This window comes from Juglans regia, chromosome 10 (assembly GCF_001411555.2).
Source record: "Juglans regia cultivar Chandler chromosome 10, Walnut 2.0, whole genome shotgun sequence".
NCBI lineage: Eukaryota > Viridiplantae > Streptophyta > Magnoliopsida > Fagales > Juglandaceae > Juglans > Juglans regia.
The window spans coordinates 33,061,544-33,076,081 of NC_049910.1; the positions used below are offsets into that span (position 1 = coordinate 33,061,544).

The 14,538-nt window shown below is 37.8% G+C and overlaps 3 protein-coding genes across 4 annotated transcripts; 1 reads left to right on the forward strand and 2 right to left on the reverse strand.

Annotated features, from left to right (window-relative positions):
* Positions 1–616: 616 nt before the first annotated feature.
* Positions 617–2,055, reverse strand: LOC109019935 (uncharacterized mitochondrial protein AtMg00810-like). The gene is made up of 3 exons (XM_035695246.1): positions 1,989–2,055; positions 909–1,874; positions 617–630 (listed from the first exon to the last, which is right to left on the reverse strand). The coding sequence occupies exons 1-3, from the start codon at positions 2,053–2,055 to the stop codon at positions 617–619; spliced, it is 1,047 nt and encodes a 348-aa protein (XP_035551139.1).
* A 1,611-nt stretch (positions 2,056–3,666) lies between these two features.
* LOC109021798 lies at positions 3,667–4,756 on the reverse strand. The gene is made up of 2 exons (XM_019004516.2): positions 4,015–4,756; positions 3,667–3,701 (listed from the first exon to the last, which is right to left on the reverse strand). The coding sequence occupies exons 1-2, from the start codon at positions 4,754–4,756 to the stop codon at positions 3,667–3,669; spliced, it is 777 nt and encodes a 258-aa protein (XP_018860061.2).
* A 4,103-nt stretch (positions 4,757–8,859) lies between these two features.
* On the forward strand, positions 8,860–10,181 carry LOC109019933 (early nodulin-93-like). Of its 2 annotated transcripts, XM_019002324.2 has the most exons (4): positions 8,867–9,055; positions 9,511–9,572; positions 9,750–9,825; positions 9,927–10,181. In XM_019002324.2, exons 1-4 carry the CDS (start codon positions 8,965–8,967, stop codon positions 10,019–10,021), a joined length of 324 nt encoding a protein of 107 aa, XP_018857869.1. In that variant the 5' UTR covers positions 8,867–8,964; the 3' UTR covers positions 10,022–10,181. The 2 variants fall into 2 exon arrangements, with proteins under 2 accessions (XP_035550374.1, XP_018857869.1); XM_035694481.1 differs by having other exon boundaries at positions 8,860–9,055; positions 9,511–9,825.
* The last annotated feature ends 4,357 nt before the right edge of the window (positions 10,182–14,538 follow it).

Here is a 14,538-nt window from a genome sequence, read left to right on the forward strand (position 1 = left end):
TTTACTGTTCCTAGCAAGTAAGGTAATAGAAGCCACTGAACTGACTCTATTATATTTTGGGTAAGAGAAGGCGCTTCCTTATGGTTAATATTTTTGGTTCATCTCGTTATCAACCCAAGACTATATAAGATTTATGTATTAAAATATAAAATAAATAATAAAATCTACATCTTCTTATTAACTTAAATTTTTGAGACAATTGATGATTTCACATGATATCAGAGCAGAGGTCTTGAGTTCGAATCGTGACTTTACAGTCTATCCTATTTAATTAAATATTTCATGTATTGGGCTACTCATTGATGTGAAGTTTAACTCATACGTGAGGATGAGTGTTAAGATATAAAATAAATAATAAAATTTACATTTTCTCATCGACTTAAACTTTTGAGACAATTGGTGATTTTACACTTTGTTAGTCCACAATAAATATAAGTTATATAACATAATATTCATGACTTATACGATACAAAAACAACTTCAAAAACGATAGACACCCGTAATCCCAAGGTGATGGAACATAAGCACACTCGTTCAATTTGACGAGGACCTAACAGATCACAAAGCGCCCAGCAATCCGAGTTAAGAGCTAAACCAAACAAGTATAGTCAATGTGTCATGTTAAGGATCCTGCATACCCAAAGTGTTAAGAAAAGATTTTACTGAATAAAATTGCTTTATTTCATTGATGTATTGTGTAAAATATTTAGTTGTACAAAGGAATGCTATACATGGAAACAATATCATAAACGGCTATACAATTAATAACAAATATGTGGTAATCTTTCTAATAGCAAAACTGATGGGAATAGGCGAGAATCATGGGATCTGTAATACTCCCCCTCAAGTTGGTGCATGAAGATCCGTAATGCCCAACTTGTGAGATAAATGATGAAATAGATCAGAACCCAAGGTTTTGGTGAAGATGTCGGCAATTTGCTCAGAAGAGGGAAGGTGAGCGGTGGTAAAGAGACCCGAACGCAGTTTGTCACGAACAATGTGGCAGTCAATTTCAATATGCTTTGTGCGCTCATGAAAAACTGGATTTTGAGCAATGTGAAGGGCAGACTGATTGTCACAATAGAGAATCATGGGGTCGGTGTGAGAGATGCCAAGGTCATGAAGAAGCTGCTGAAGCCAAACGAGTTCACATGTGGTGACGGCCATGGCTCGATATTCAGCTTCCGTAGAAGAGCGAGCAACCGTGGTTTGTTTCTTAGTACGCCAGGAAATGGTACTAGAACCAAGAGTGATGAAGAAACCAGTAGTGGAGCGGCGAGTGGTAGGACAACTAGCCCAATCAGAATCAGTATAAGCACGAACATGCAAATCATTGGAGGAAGGGAAAAAAATGCCTTGACCCGAAGTGCCTTTAATGTAGCGAAGAACACGAATGGCAGCTGTCATGTGCGGAAGTCGGGGGGCATGCATGAATTGGCTAAGAATGTTCACTGCAAAAACAATATTAGGTCTGGTGATGGTGAGATAAATGAGTCGTCCAACTAATCGTCGGTAGGAGCCTGGATCAGGAAGAAGATCACCATTAGTGTCGTTGAGTTTCAAGTTTTGTTCCATAGGAAAGGAAGCAGGTCGCGAACCAAGAAGACCGCTATCGGCAAGGATGTCCAGGGCATATTTTCGTTGATTGAGAAAGATGCCTGAAGGGGATCGAGCAACTTCAAGGCCAAGGAAATATTTGAGAGGGCCAAGATCCTTGGTTTTGAAGTGCGTGGAAATAACAGATTTGAAATAGATAACCTGAGAAAGATCATTGCTGACAACCAAAATGTCATCAACATAAACAAGAACAATGGTGATGCTGGTAGCAGTGGTCAATGTAAAAAGAGAATGATCGGCCTGAGACTGAATAAAACCTGCAGTAAGAAGAACAGATGTTAGTTTAAAAAACCAGTTCCGGGAAGCTTGCTTGAGGCCATAGAGGGATTTCTAAAGACGGCAAACTCGTGTCTCCCCCTTAAGACAATAACCAGGAGGTGGTGTCATGTAAACTTCCTCATCAAGGTCTCCATGTAAGAATGCATTGTGGACGTCCATTTGATGAATGATTCAATGTTTGGCGGCAGCAACGGCGAGGACACAGCAGACTGTGGTCATTTTGGCAACTGGAGCAAAGGTTTCATGATAGTCAATACCTTCGACTTGAGTGTAGCCTTTTGCCACTAGACGAGCCTTGTGGCGCTCAACTGTACCATCTGCTCGTAGTTTTGTCTTAAAAACCCATTTGCAACCGATGGGTTTCTTACCAAGTGGGAGAGGTTCAAGTGTCCAAGTTGAGTTTTCTTCAAGAGCACGAAGTTCAGAGGCCATAGCTTCACGCCAGTGAGAGCGGCGATTAGCTTCTGAGTAACAGGTAGGATCAACAGTGGCAGTAAGGGCAGTTAAGAATGAATAATGAGCAGGAGAAAAACGAGAGTATGAGAGAAATGTAGATAAGGGGTGAGAAGTACTTGAAGGCTGTGCAGTGATTGAAGTAGCAATGGACTCCATGGGTATGGTGGGGCAAACATAATCAAGAAGATAAGCTGGTCGAGTGATGGTGCGGTGGGGGCGAGAAATGGGGCGAGTAGGAGCAGGAGGTATGATCGAGTCTGAGGTGGGTGGAGAAGAAGAAGAATTTTCTGAAATGGGGATGGTCGATTCTGAGATTGGTGTAGAAGAAGGATGTTCTGGGATGGGTAAAGGGAGAATGAGGGAGTTAAGTGTATGTGGAGACATAGAATGTTGGAAAGGAAATTGATTTTCATAAAAAGTCACATCACGAGAGTAAAAAAGGTCATGTGTGTCAAGATTGTATAACTTATAAGCTTTACGGTTGCTTGGGTAACCAAGGAATACACAACGAGAGGCACGGGGTGAAAATTTATCGCGATGAGCGGTAAGGGTTTGGGCATAGCAAAGACAACCAAATACCCGAAGATGAGTGTAGGTGGGTGAAGTGTTGAATAGAAGTTGAAAATGAGTTTGATTTTGATGGGAGCGACTAGGGTTCTATTCATGAGGTATGCAGCGGTAAGGACACATTCGCCCCAAAATTTTAGGGGTAAATGTGCCTGAAAACGAAGACTACGAGCAACGTTCAGGAGATGCCTGTGTTTTCGTTCCACAACACCATTTTGTTGAGGAGTTTCAACACAAGTACGTTCGTGAATGATGCCGTGATCATGAAAATAGGTTTGGAGGTTTTGAGAGAGAAATTCTTGACCATTATCGGTGCGAATAATTTTAACGGTAGAATTAAATTGGTTTTTAACAAGAGCAAAGAAATGCATTAAATGACTAAATGTTTCTGATTTAAAACGCATTAAATAAATCCAGGTAGTGCGAGAAAAATCATCAACATTAGTCAAGAAATAATGTGCACCACAAATAGAAGCAGTAGAATATCCACCCCAAATATCACAATAAAGTCGATTAAAAGAAATCGTACTTTTATTATTAGCATGAGTTGAAAAAGGTAAGCGAGTATGTTTAGAACGAGCACAAACATCGCAATGAGAAAGAGTACATGGACTATCAAAAATATGAGGAATAACAAAACTAGAAGGATGACCTAGACGTTGATGCCATAGGATTTTATTGTCAAGATGTTGAGCGGAGAAGGCAGTGATTTGGTGAGTCTGGAAAATGTAGAGTCCATTGCAAGCTTCACCCGCTCCAATCAGCCTCTTCAATTGAAGGTCCTGAAAAAAACATGCAGAAGATGAGAAGATGGCAATACAAGGTTTTGAGTGAGTTGAGGGATAGAGAGGAGATTATAGTGGAAAAGAGGGACAAAAAGGACATTAGAGAGGGTGAGGGTCTTTGATAACCGAATGGTGCCTATGCCTTCAACGGGAATCACTTCTCTCGTGGGTAGCCGAATGTTACGGCTTGAAGGAGCCTGTTGAAGACTCAAGAATAATGATCGACAGGGGCTCATATGATCACTAGCGCTGCTGTCGATTATCCAATCCGTGTGGGGATAAAAAACAGAGGAGGTTGAGAAGGAGTTACCAACAAAATTTGCCATCGGAGTGGGGGTTTTCAGTAGAAGCTTAAGCTGTTGATAGTCTTCCGGAGAGAGCCCTGGGATGGGACTCGAGGAGGAATCGGCGAGATGGACAGAGGCAGACGGTGGTTTCCCGAGCAGCGAAGGCTTACGATGGTTGCGAGGTTCACGCCCAGGTGGGTATCCGACGATGAGCCAACATCGGTTGCGCAGGTGTCCATCTTTACCACATTCGGAGCATTTGAGAGGTGGTCGTTCGTGGGTGGAATTTCGAGCGGCAAGGGCTATGGGTCCCGACGAAATACAAGAAACTTGGAGGAGTCGTTGTTGTTCCTCTTGAAAGAGGATGGAGAAGACTCGGTTCAGAGATGGAAGAGGATCGGTGGCAAGGATTTGGGACCGAAGGGTTGCGAACGAATCGTTGAGTCCCAAAAGAAATTGGAACACCCGTTCGTCCTTAGCTCTTTTCTCTAAAGTGGTGACATCGGTGGTGGGTTGAAGGTTTCCTAATTCATCCCATAGTTGTTTGATGCTGTTGTAATAATCGGGTATGGAGAGATGATTTTGGTGAAGATTAGAGATCTCTCGTTTGAGATGAAATAAGCGAGCGTTGTTGCCGTGGCAGAAACGAGACTCAAGATCAAGCCAAACAGCACGGGGGTCATCGTGATAATCAAGGGAATTTGCAAGAGAAGGGTTAATGGTGTTGAGGATCCAAGTGAGGACCATGTCCTTAGTACGCTCCATTGGGCATAATCAGGAGAAGTTTTTTTTTGGGGGGGGAGGGGGGTGGTGAGTGTGCCATCAACAAAGCACAATTTGTTCTTGGCATTGAGGGCTAGGCGAAGGGCGCGTTGCCATTTGGAGAAATTATCACCGGTTAAATGACCAGAGATGAGGACGAGGCTGGGAGAATCGGAGGGATGAAGAAGATATGGGGAGGAAATTTCAAATGAAGAAGACATGAGGGGCGACAGAGAAGGGGACTCAAGAAAGAGGTAGGCCTGATACCATGTTAAGAAAAGATTTTACTGAATAAACTTGCTTTATTTCATTGATGTATTGTGTAAAATATATAGTTGTACAAAGGAATGATATACATGGAAACAATATCATAAACGGCTATATAATTAATAACAAATATGTGGTAATCTTTCTAATAGCAAAACTGATGGGAATAGGCGAGAATCATGGGATCTGTAATACAAAGCTTGGCAGTCGATAAAGATGGGAGGTCTCAGTGTCTCACGGGTGTTCAGTTTAGAACTCGAAGAAGAGGATTTGGAACTACGTACGTACAAAACCATAAGAACAAGGGAAGCTGATTTTTTTTCTTTATGCTTTTTATTGAAAAGTATCATATAATAAAAACCTTCTTCACTTATTAACTCAAGTATCAAAGCTATTCTCCTTCTCATTATCCAATGTCTCCTTCTTTGCAAACAACTCAAAATCAAGAGAATTAATTGGTTGGTGGCATCCTAAACTATAATGACGCCTCTCATTCCAATTATCAACTTGGCATTGATAAATTCTCATACATCTAAACATAAAGAATCAAGAAAGAAAGAATATTGACACAACTTAATTACTCTGTGAAGGTCTTGGTGTATCAAATTTCTTGCTGGATGTGTATCGATGCCTTGTACCCTGTAATTGAGATCTCCTAACCAGACAGTAATTGAGTTTTTAGGGAACAATAAAGCAAATCCCAAAAACAATACAACTAATTTACTAAAACTTTATAAATATTGTTTGTGTATGACTCTCAAGTACTAGCATTAATCAAATGCTTAATAAATGTAGGATGCACACACTTTGTTTATCTGTATTCAAATCTATACCCTAGCTAAGATCAACTTGGAAAAACCCTAATTATTAATTTAAGATCCACATTCACCCATGATATTATTATTCCAAAGCAAATAATTTAAGAACAAATTAAGCTGCTTGTCAGAGAGATGGCATCAAATGAACATCATTCGGATTGCTAAAATAAGGGATTGTGAAGTGGCGTATGGAGGAGAGAAGAGAGAGAGAGAGAGAAATAGAGCGGGTGATAGAGGCGTTAGGGGTTTTGGGCTATTGTTCACGGTGGCTGGTGGCTGAGCTTCCATCGTCCATGGGTGAGATGAAGAGAAGCAAAGAGGGAGATCTAGAGAAAGAGAGGGGTTTGAGAGGAAGGGAGAGGCGTTGTAGGTTGGCTTGCTAATTTACTGTGCTTGGAGGAGGGAGGTTGCGTGTTCGTGGCTGCTGGTGGTGGCAACGTCCGCGAGGGGGAAATAAATCAAAGAGGGAAATGGAGGCAGTGTTGGGAGGAAGATATCGAGAGAGATAGACGACGATTGAGGGGTTGAGAGAGGCAAGAGAGGTAGTCTCCGCCAAGGTGCGGCGGTGGAGGTGGCATTGTTGACGACGACGTTGATGGGGGGTTCAGGGGAAGGGAGACAACGCAGGTTAGGCGTGATACCCGTATGGTGTGGGGCAGGGGGTAACCTCCCCTGCATTGGGGTTTTTCCCCTACCCCATGCCGGGGGGTGGAGGAAAAAACCCCATCCGCCCCGCCCCCCGCCTAGGCCAATACATTGTGTTTAAAAAAAATTTTGGTCTAAAAAATTAATTATAATATAATTTAAATAATAAATTAAAATTTATAAATATAAAAATAACTTAAACTCATTAGAGTTAGATTTTGGATTGTTTTGACCTCCTAAACCAATATTTATATAGGAGGCCAAGACAATACGATAGTCATTCTTAAGCAATGTGGGACTGACTAATCCAATGACTTGAATACAATTTTAAGTCTTTAATGAATTGTATATATCTATATACAATATATTTATTTTTATATATAAATAAAACAAAATTATATATGTGGTGCGGAGCGAGGGGCAGGGGCGGGGCCCTGCTGGGGTCATCCCGCCCCTGCTAGACTCTCTCCATGCGGGGGTGGGGCAGCGGGGGGAAAAAGACGAAATAAAGAATAGAGAGAGTATTGGGCTGGTAAAGAAAGAAATAAGGGGAAAAATATGGGTTTTAAAAGTCAATTTCTAGTGCTTTTAATTCACCGTGAAGAAGTATAATTTCGCTGCAGTAACTTCTTATGGTGACAATGTTCGCCGCAAAATTAGTTATTGTGACGATTTTTTTAGTTCGATGGAAATAAGATGATGCTATAGTCACCGTATTTTATTGCGACGACATAAATAACTGCAGTAGTTCTAAAACTCGCCGCAAAAAGTGATCTTCCTCAGCATTTCCCAATTTATAAGTGGTAAAAATAATGGCAAACTGAAAATTGCGGCAAATAAACATTATTTGTGGCGATTTTTTTTCAATAATCTTAAAATTGCTGGAAAAAACTTGATTTCTTATAGTGGCCATTCTAATTCCACAAAAAAAAAAAAAAGAAGAAGGAAACAAATGAATATTTTTTATTAGTGTATGAGACCCATTACTTTTTTAACTTCTCATTAAAAAGTTCAATTCATTTTAACTTACTTCATATATTTTAACTTAAAAAATTAAACTCATCTTAACTTAAAAAAATTAAACATATATTAATAAAATTCATAAAATATTACTATTTATAATTCAATTCAATTTATCTAACATCCAAAACGTAGCAAAGCAACCGATCGGACGCCAAACTCAAGCTTTTACTTATAAAAAGTTATTCTCTTCAAAGGGTAATATTATGAAATCCGTTGAAAAAGAAAACTATATCAAAGTTAAGCAAATGAGCACTAGGACTAGCCTAGTAGGAGTGCAGCACGGTCAAACCCTACTAAGTACGTAATACGTATACCAACCCACGGGAAACCGTGAGCTTCAAAAACACACACGAAACACATCAAACATGCCTGATCACTACTGTCTGCAACATTGAGTACTACTACGTGCGTACCGTCTGCAACATCAGATCAACAGACAGAAGTAGAAAATCCGAGCCTTTAGTTCTGGACAAGTGTCTCAATCCCATGAACGTTTGAACCTTTGCAAAGTGCAAATCACCAAAGCACATGTTCCGATGTACTCAAAGGCTGCCCATGGTTTTCGAGGACAGCTTTGGCGTAAACCACTGGCTCCTGCAACCTCCATAAATGTTAAAAAATACTGAGATGCCATTATACTGGGTTTTGGCGTCAGTCTAAACCACGATTAGATATGTCGGATAAGGTGATCGGCACCCCTTGTTTTCTGCATTTTTTCGAACCTCTCATTTCATGTAGGAATTTATTGTTATTTTTTTTTATTTACTTTTAAGTATTTTTTAATATTTTTAATTATTAAAAAAAATATAATTTTATTAATAATAAATTCCTTAATCATTAAATAAAAAATTAAAAAATTAAAAAAAAATTAAATACATAAATAATAAGATTAAAAGTAAATTTAAACAACTCCATTAACATTTTCCTTACTTATATATAAGTGGTAACATTTTCAACGATGCCCCCTCTGTTTTTTTACCTAACAAAACAAGACTTTCTGAAATTAATTAACCAAAAAAGGTGTTGTCCTTGAGTAAATTAAAATAAGGGAAATGACTGAAATGTTCATTTTCATTTTGGATCTGTCTTGGGATTCATTTTGAAATCGAATACATTTGTATTCTTTTTATTCTATTATAAGACACGTGTCTACAAGACTTGCAAAAAGCCAGGGCGTTTTTGGGAAATGGAGAGGCAAGAATCAACCGACATAACAGAAACCGAAGTGAGAAGTGAAAACTAGTGGCTCTGACATTGGACTAAACGATGAAACCATCAAAGTTTCAACACCTCCTGAGGCTCTTCCCTTGGTCTCTCATCAACTACTCCCAAATCCTGTTATAAATACCCGAGCAATTCTCACAAAACAAACACCTTCATCCCAAACATTCAAACCTCCTCATCTTCTTTGCTAACTTCTTTCAGTGTCATTTCTTTTTTCAATTGCTCTCTCATAAAATGGCAAAAAATGTAGCTGGGTCCCCTCTGGAGAGGAATAGCCTGGCTTCTCTAGACCAAAAGCTGGCCATGGCCAAGCGCTGTTCTCATGGTATCTCTGCTTTACTTTTAGTGTAGCACTTGATCTCCCTTTTTTTATGGCAGACTATCATGTAGTGCATATAAAGGATTTGCATGTCATGTGATCTCATTATGTTCTGCCATCACAAGTGATTATGTATTTTGTATTCCAAGTCCCCATACAAATGAATAGCACCTAGCTAGAGGCCCTTTTCATGCATAAAGATGAGCTCCCTTTCTGTGGTGAGGGACCATACTCAGAGATCCTAGGTCATCGTTTTTCCCTTCCTTTCCATGTTTTCTGAGAAAACTTAGCTTAGTAATGCACTGTCTTACTAGAAGGAAATTTGAGGATCTGATGGATGAGATTGTTGATGGTTTAGCTAGAAAATATGATAATATCACTTTAGCACTTATGAAAACTTTCATCAGCATTATAAAATGATTTTAATCCCTTTTTTTTACCCATCTTTAATGGATAAGCAGAGGGTGTAATAGCAGGAGCTAAGGCAGCAGTTATTGCTAGTATTGCCACTGCCATTCCAACTGTAAGACTTCTTTCTCATTACTGTCACAGTTTTTTTCAAAGATACAACCATTCTTTAGCAATCTGTTTCTTAGAATGGTTATTCTCAAAGATACATAAAGTGCTTGTAAACCCCCAAGTATTTCATTTTGGGTTGAAATCCTCTCATTTACTCACTCACACAATGCCTTTTATGCAGGTGGCTAGTGCGAGGATGCTGCCTTGGGCAAGGGCCAATCTCAATCACACTGCTCAAGCCCTCATAATCTCCACAGGTTACCATTAAATCACACCCTCCTTATCAATATATTATTTCCTGGTTAATTGTTATCATAGTCATTACTCATTCTTAATGGAAATTGCTATTCACTTTCAGTGGCAGGAGCTGCATATTTCATAGTGGCTGACAAGACAGTCTTGGCCACCGCTAGGAGGAACTCCTTCCAGCAACTCTCTAAGAATGATGTATAAATCCCAATCACTCTTATGGCTTTACACTATTGTTGTAAGCCACTTTATTATGTAAACAACCCGTCATCTGAATAAATAAATACAGATAGGGTTCCATTTTAAGAGCAGTCTGTATTCAATGATCAGCTTATCTGAATGGAAATTGTCTTTGATTTACACATGTTATGTATTTCAACTCGCATCATTTTACAAATAATCGTTACATGAGCAAGAACCATCTTTAAAGCCACCTCAGATGCATCCAAGCCAGACATCTCCAAAGTACTGTCAGCTTCGCCCAGCATTTTATAGATATATTTGCTCAGATGATGCAATTTACCACCATCAATAAAGTAATAAATAACAACATCCACCTCAATTGAAGTACATCCAGGAACTTTCTTCATATATATTTTGATAACAGCACTGCACATAAGCCCCTGGGTTTTCATTATCCAAGTCAAAGAGATGCTCTGCAACATATTCACCCAGTTCAACACGCCATGAACAGAACAATCTTCAAGAAGAGCACCTCAGATGGTCCCATTTCCATATTCTTATGGCCTCTACTTCATCAAACATCCCATCTTGGCCAAGAAAATCTAAAGTGATCCTGTTTAATTTGGTGAAATATTAAAATGATATGATGGATCTTTACACTAAGATATTGGCGTAGAAGTTCCAGCAAACCGGCTTTGGGTACAAACCCACAAATGTGATATCAACTGGTTTGAGTCCTTAATCGGGCATTTGTGCAAAAAGCCCAATAGCCTTATCTGCGTGCCCGTGAACTGCGAACCCATATATCATGATATCATCCCATTTCAGAAAATTAAGGGTGTGATTTTATTTGTGTTTTTTTAATTTACTCTAAAATCTAGATAAATGATTTTGATTGGAAAGTAGTAAGAGATTATATATATATATATTGTAATTTTTGAAAAAAACAATTCACCAAACAAGGCCTAATTAAGCTTTTAGGATCCATAGCCAATACCATCAAAGACTTGTTCTGCAACCAGTATATTTACACATTTAGCATGAATGTCAATCAGACACGACCGTAGAAAGTGCTTGTTTATATTTTGCAAGTTCTCATCTACATGTGCAGGAATCCATTTGCCAAGGTCAAGAGCACCAAACTTAAGTAATAGATTCATTTTGGCAGAAAAATAATTATTTGTGACAAGAAGAAATTCATTTTAACAAGAAATAACTCCAAGAATTTTCTTGTAATGTAATAATGGGGTAGAGCCATATAAATTGAATATCCTAAAATTGCAATTCTGCATTTACATTCTTAGGACCATCAATTAATTAGGGAGAATTTCCCCTTCAATTACATAATCTTGTGTGTTTGTCCAAAACTATTTAGCAAGAACCTGTACGTATGTACACCTTCAAAATTAGTTGAAATTTTTATCCCGAAAACTCCATACATCTAAAATAAAAAAAGCATAAGCAGGAAGAACATTTAAGAGTATTGGTATTGGCCTAACTAAATGTCAGTGCCTAACCTAATTTTGGCTAAGTAGTTCAAAAGTGGTCTACATTGATAGTCAAAACTTCAAGACCCCACTTTTGAATTATAGTAAATTCTTCAATTTCTCTAAATTTGGCCAGTCACTATTCATTCCCAAATAATATTTTACTTTAAAAATATTCTAAATGGCTACTACTGGATAATTAGATTGAGGAAGAAAATAGTTGTAAAATGATAATTTTAAGTAAAAATTAAATTATTAATTAATATATGGAGTGTATTTGTAAAATATAAAAATTAAAAAATTATTATTGAAAAATCTATTATTATATTATTATTTTGAGTTTTGGATGGATAGTCAAATGTGGATTAACTTCTTCAATGGTTTTAGCCAAAACCTCAACTTTTAGTCAAATTTTAGACTTGGTAATGACTAAACCTAGGGGTGGGCTCCAACTCCGTCAAACTCGGAATGCCCACCTCCGACCTTCGACTCCGACTGGGGTCGGAGGTCAAAATCCCTTCCGACTCTGACTCTGACTCCGATTGGAGTCGAAGTTCGACTTTGATAGGAGTAGAAAATTGGCTTTTTCAAGCCCAATTGCTCTACTGAGAAAATGGGCTTTAATCAACCCAATATCAACCCCTGTTTAATAATGTAAAATAATAATTAAAAAAATCTAAAATATTGTAAAAAATAAGTTAAAAAGTTAAAATTTAAATACAACAACTAAATCAAATTACAAATCGCAAGCCATAAATTTAAATTTAAATTTAAAACTATAAATTGCAATAAATTTAAATTTACAACACCAAAATATTGAATAATGTCATATATTTCATTCAAATATGAAATAGCCACAATGCCCCGCATTAGTCTTGACAATCCATGCATTTGAGTCGATGACTCGATAGTGATTTTCAATTTTCCTACATGAAGCTTTAACTTTTATTGATCAGATGCACTATTTTTCTTTAGTCATTTAATTATAGATTTCTAAACCATCAGCGAAGTGATATTATGAACTTACATCCACCTCTAATTCTGACGAGTTTTACATGATGGTAATCATCCCACGGTGCTTCGCTCTCAGACTTTTATTCATCCACAATTAGTCTGAGGTTCACAGTTAGATCTACAAAATCATATAAATTATAAATTAAATAATGAAAATATTAAAATTATGTAAATAATTATTTAAAATCATAAAGTTACCTGATTCAAGCCTATACTTCTTGGCATCATTGATATCTACTCTAATGAGTGTTGAACTTAACCAGTTCTATGTGCAAACGAGGGCTTCGACGGTGATCGGAGACAATGAACTCCGATAAGCATCCAACATACGACCTCTGGTGCTAAACGCTATTCAGAGGCAACTGTAGTGATAGAAATGATTAGTACATCCTTGGCTATTCGGGAAAGGATTGGAAACTTGTCAGAATTCACCTTCCATCAAGTTAATATCTAGAATGTATCACTAGGTATCTCGACATCTTCCATAAAGTAACTCTCATTCTCAGACTTACATTGCATAATATTTCTCAATGCAAGGTTTTGATGATACCGTCGTAGCCACAATAAATTTGAACTTTGTGCATGTGTGTCATTCTAGGAAGATGTCGAGCCGGTCGGGCGAGAGGAGCTACCACATTCGGTTGAAGGCTGATCACTGCTGTTGTAATGGCTATTTAAATCATCAATATCACATTTAAGTAATCTAATAAACTTTTCAGCGTCTTCATCACTGAGGATGTCCTTAATCCAATCCTCTAGTATCATCAACTTATATCGGGGCTTAAGGTCGTAGCTACAAATAATAATTTATTTGTCTTCTCCATATATCTTAATATTTATTATATTTGTATTTCATCCTCATAGCCATTGCATTCAACAAACACATTGTCAGCAAAACTCTCTTGCAAGTAATCATAAAGCCCCGAGAGCTCCATGAAGTACATGTTTGTAGTAGTATATTTTGTCCCAGATATCCACATAGTTATGTCATAAAATAACTTAAAAAATTGAATCAAATTCCTAACATTAGCCCAATCAACTGTGTCCGGTGCATCAAGTCCCATTCTCCCCCCAAGTGACTTGAATATTGTTTGGTACTTTTACGTTACATCCAAATCATGTATGTAGAGTTCCATAGAGTCAGAATGTCCAGTTGCAACATACTAGAAGATGAGATCTCAAGTTGTTCGGCTATTGCCTTAAACTGCTGGAGCCATTGAGGGAAGCCCTCACATATATCATTAGGTTCTGGACTTTAATAATGTATTAATCAATCTCCTTGAACCCATAAAAAACTATGAAATTGATGATATGGGCACAACATCGAACATGAATAAACTGGTTCTCATTAATGATAGTCTTTTTTACCGTTATATTTCGTTTGAACCAATCAATGACAATGTTATTTGCACTGGAATTGTCAACCGTGATACAAAATATCTTTTTGATCCCTTAATTCTTTATATATTATCCATCTCATTGTCAATAGATGAACCCTTGTGATCAACAATTTTTTTGAACCTGATAATTTGCTTCTGCAGCGTCCACTCACTATCAATAAAGTGGGATGTGATACACATGTAACCCATATTTTGTATAAAGATCTATGTATCAGTCGTAAATAACACTCCTGACAATTGAAGACAAACATTTCATTCATCGTTGCATTCTCCATGGCATGCCTCTTCAAACAATTGCGCATCACAATATACAATGAAGGCATGAGAAATCGTGGTTCTAAAGTGTACACAAATTTGTGGAAGCCTGCCTTGTCAACTGTGGTAAAAGACATCTCATCGGTGATTATCATCTCTGCAAGAACATCCCTCAATATCTTTTCACTGTATTGAGGGATTGATAGCTTCTTAATCTGCATGCCATTAGTGGCCGTAAAAGTCTCGTAACTCAGTTTCTTCTCATCAGTTGTTACCAACCATTTGTGTATCTTATACCTCTAGTAGCCCATAATATATGCTATTAATACTGATGTGCATTATTTCTTTGAATGAAAATTGCATAGTTGCCCACATAGTAGTG

Coding starts and splice junctions, on each gene's coding strand:
- LOC109019935 (XM_035695246.1), bottom strand. CDS start 2,055: ATGGACGTCCACAATGCATTCTTACATGGAGACCTTGATGAGGAAGTT. Junction 1,875..1,988: donor TTACATGACACCACCTCCTG/GTTATTGTCTTA, acceptor TTCTTACTGCAG/GTTTTATTCAGTCTCAGGCC.
- LOC109021798 (XM_019004516.2), bottom strand. CDS start 4,756: ATGGAGCGTACTAAGGACATGGTCCTCACTTGGATCCTCAACACCATT. Junction 3,702..4,014: donor TCCGATGGCAAATTTTGTTG/GTAACTCCTTCT, acceptor TGTTTTTTTCAG/GACCTTCAATTGAAGAGGCT.
- LOC109019933 (XM_035694481.1), top strand. CDS start 8,965: ATGGCAAAAAATGTAGCTGGGTCCCCTCTGGAGAGGAATAGCCTGGCT. Junction 9,056..9,510: donor GGCCAAGCGCTGTTCTCATG/GTATCTCTGCTT, acceptor ATGGATAAGCAG/AGGGTGTAATAGCAGGAGCT. Junction 9,826..9,926: donor AGCCCTCATAATCTCCACAG/GTTACCATTAAA, acceptor ATTCACTTTCAG/TGGCAGGAGCTGCATATTTC.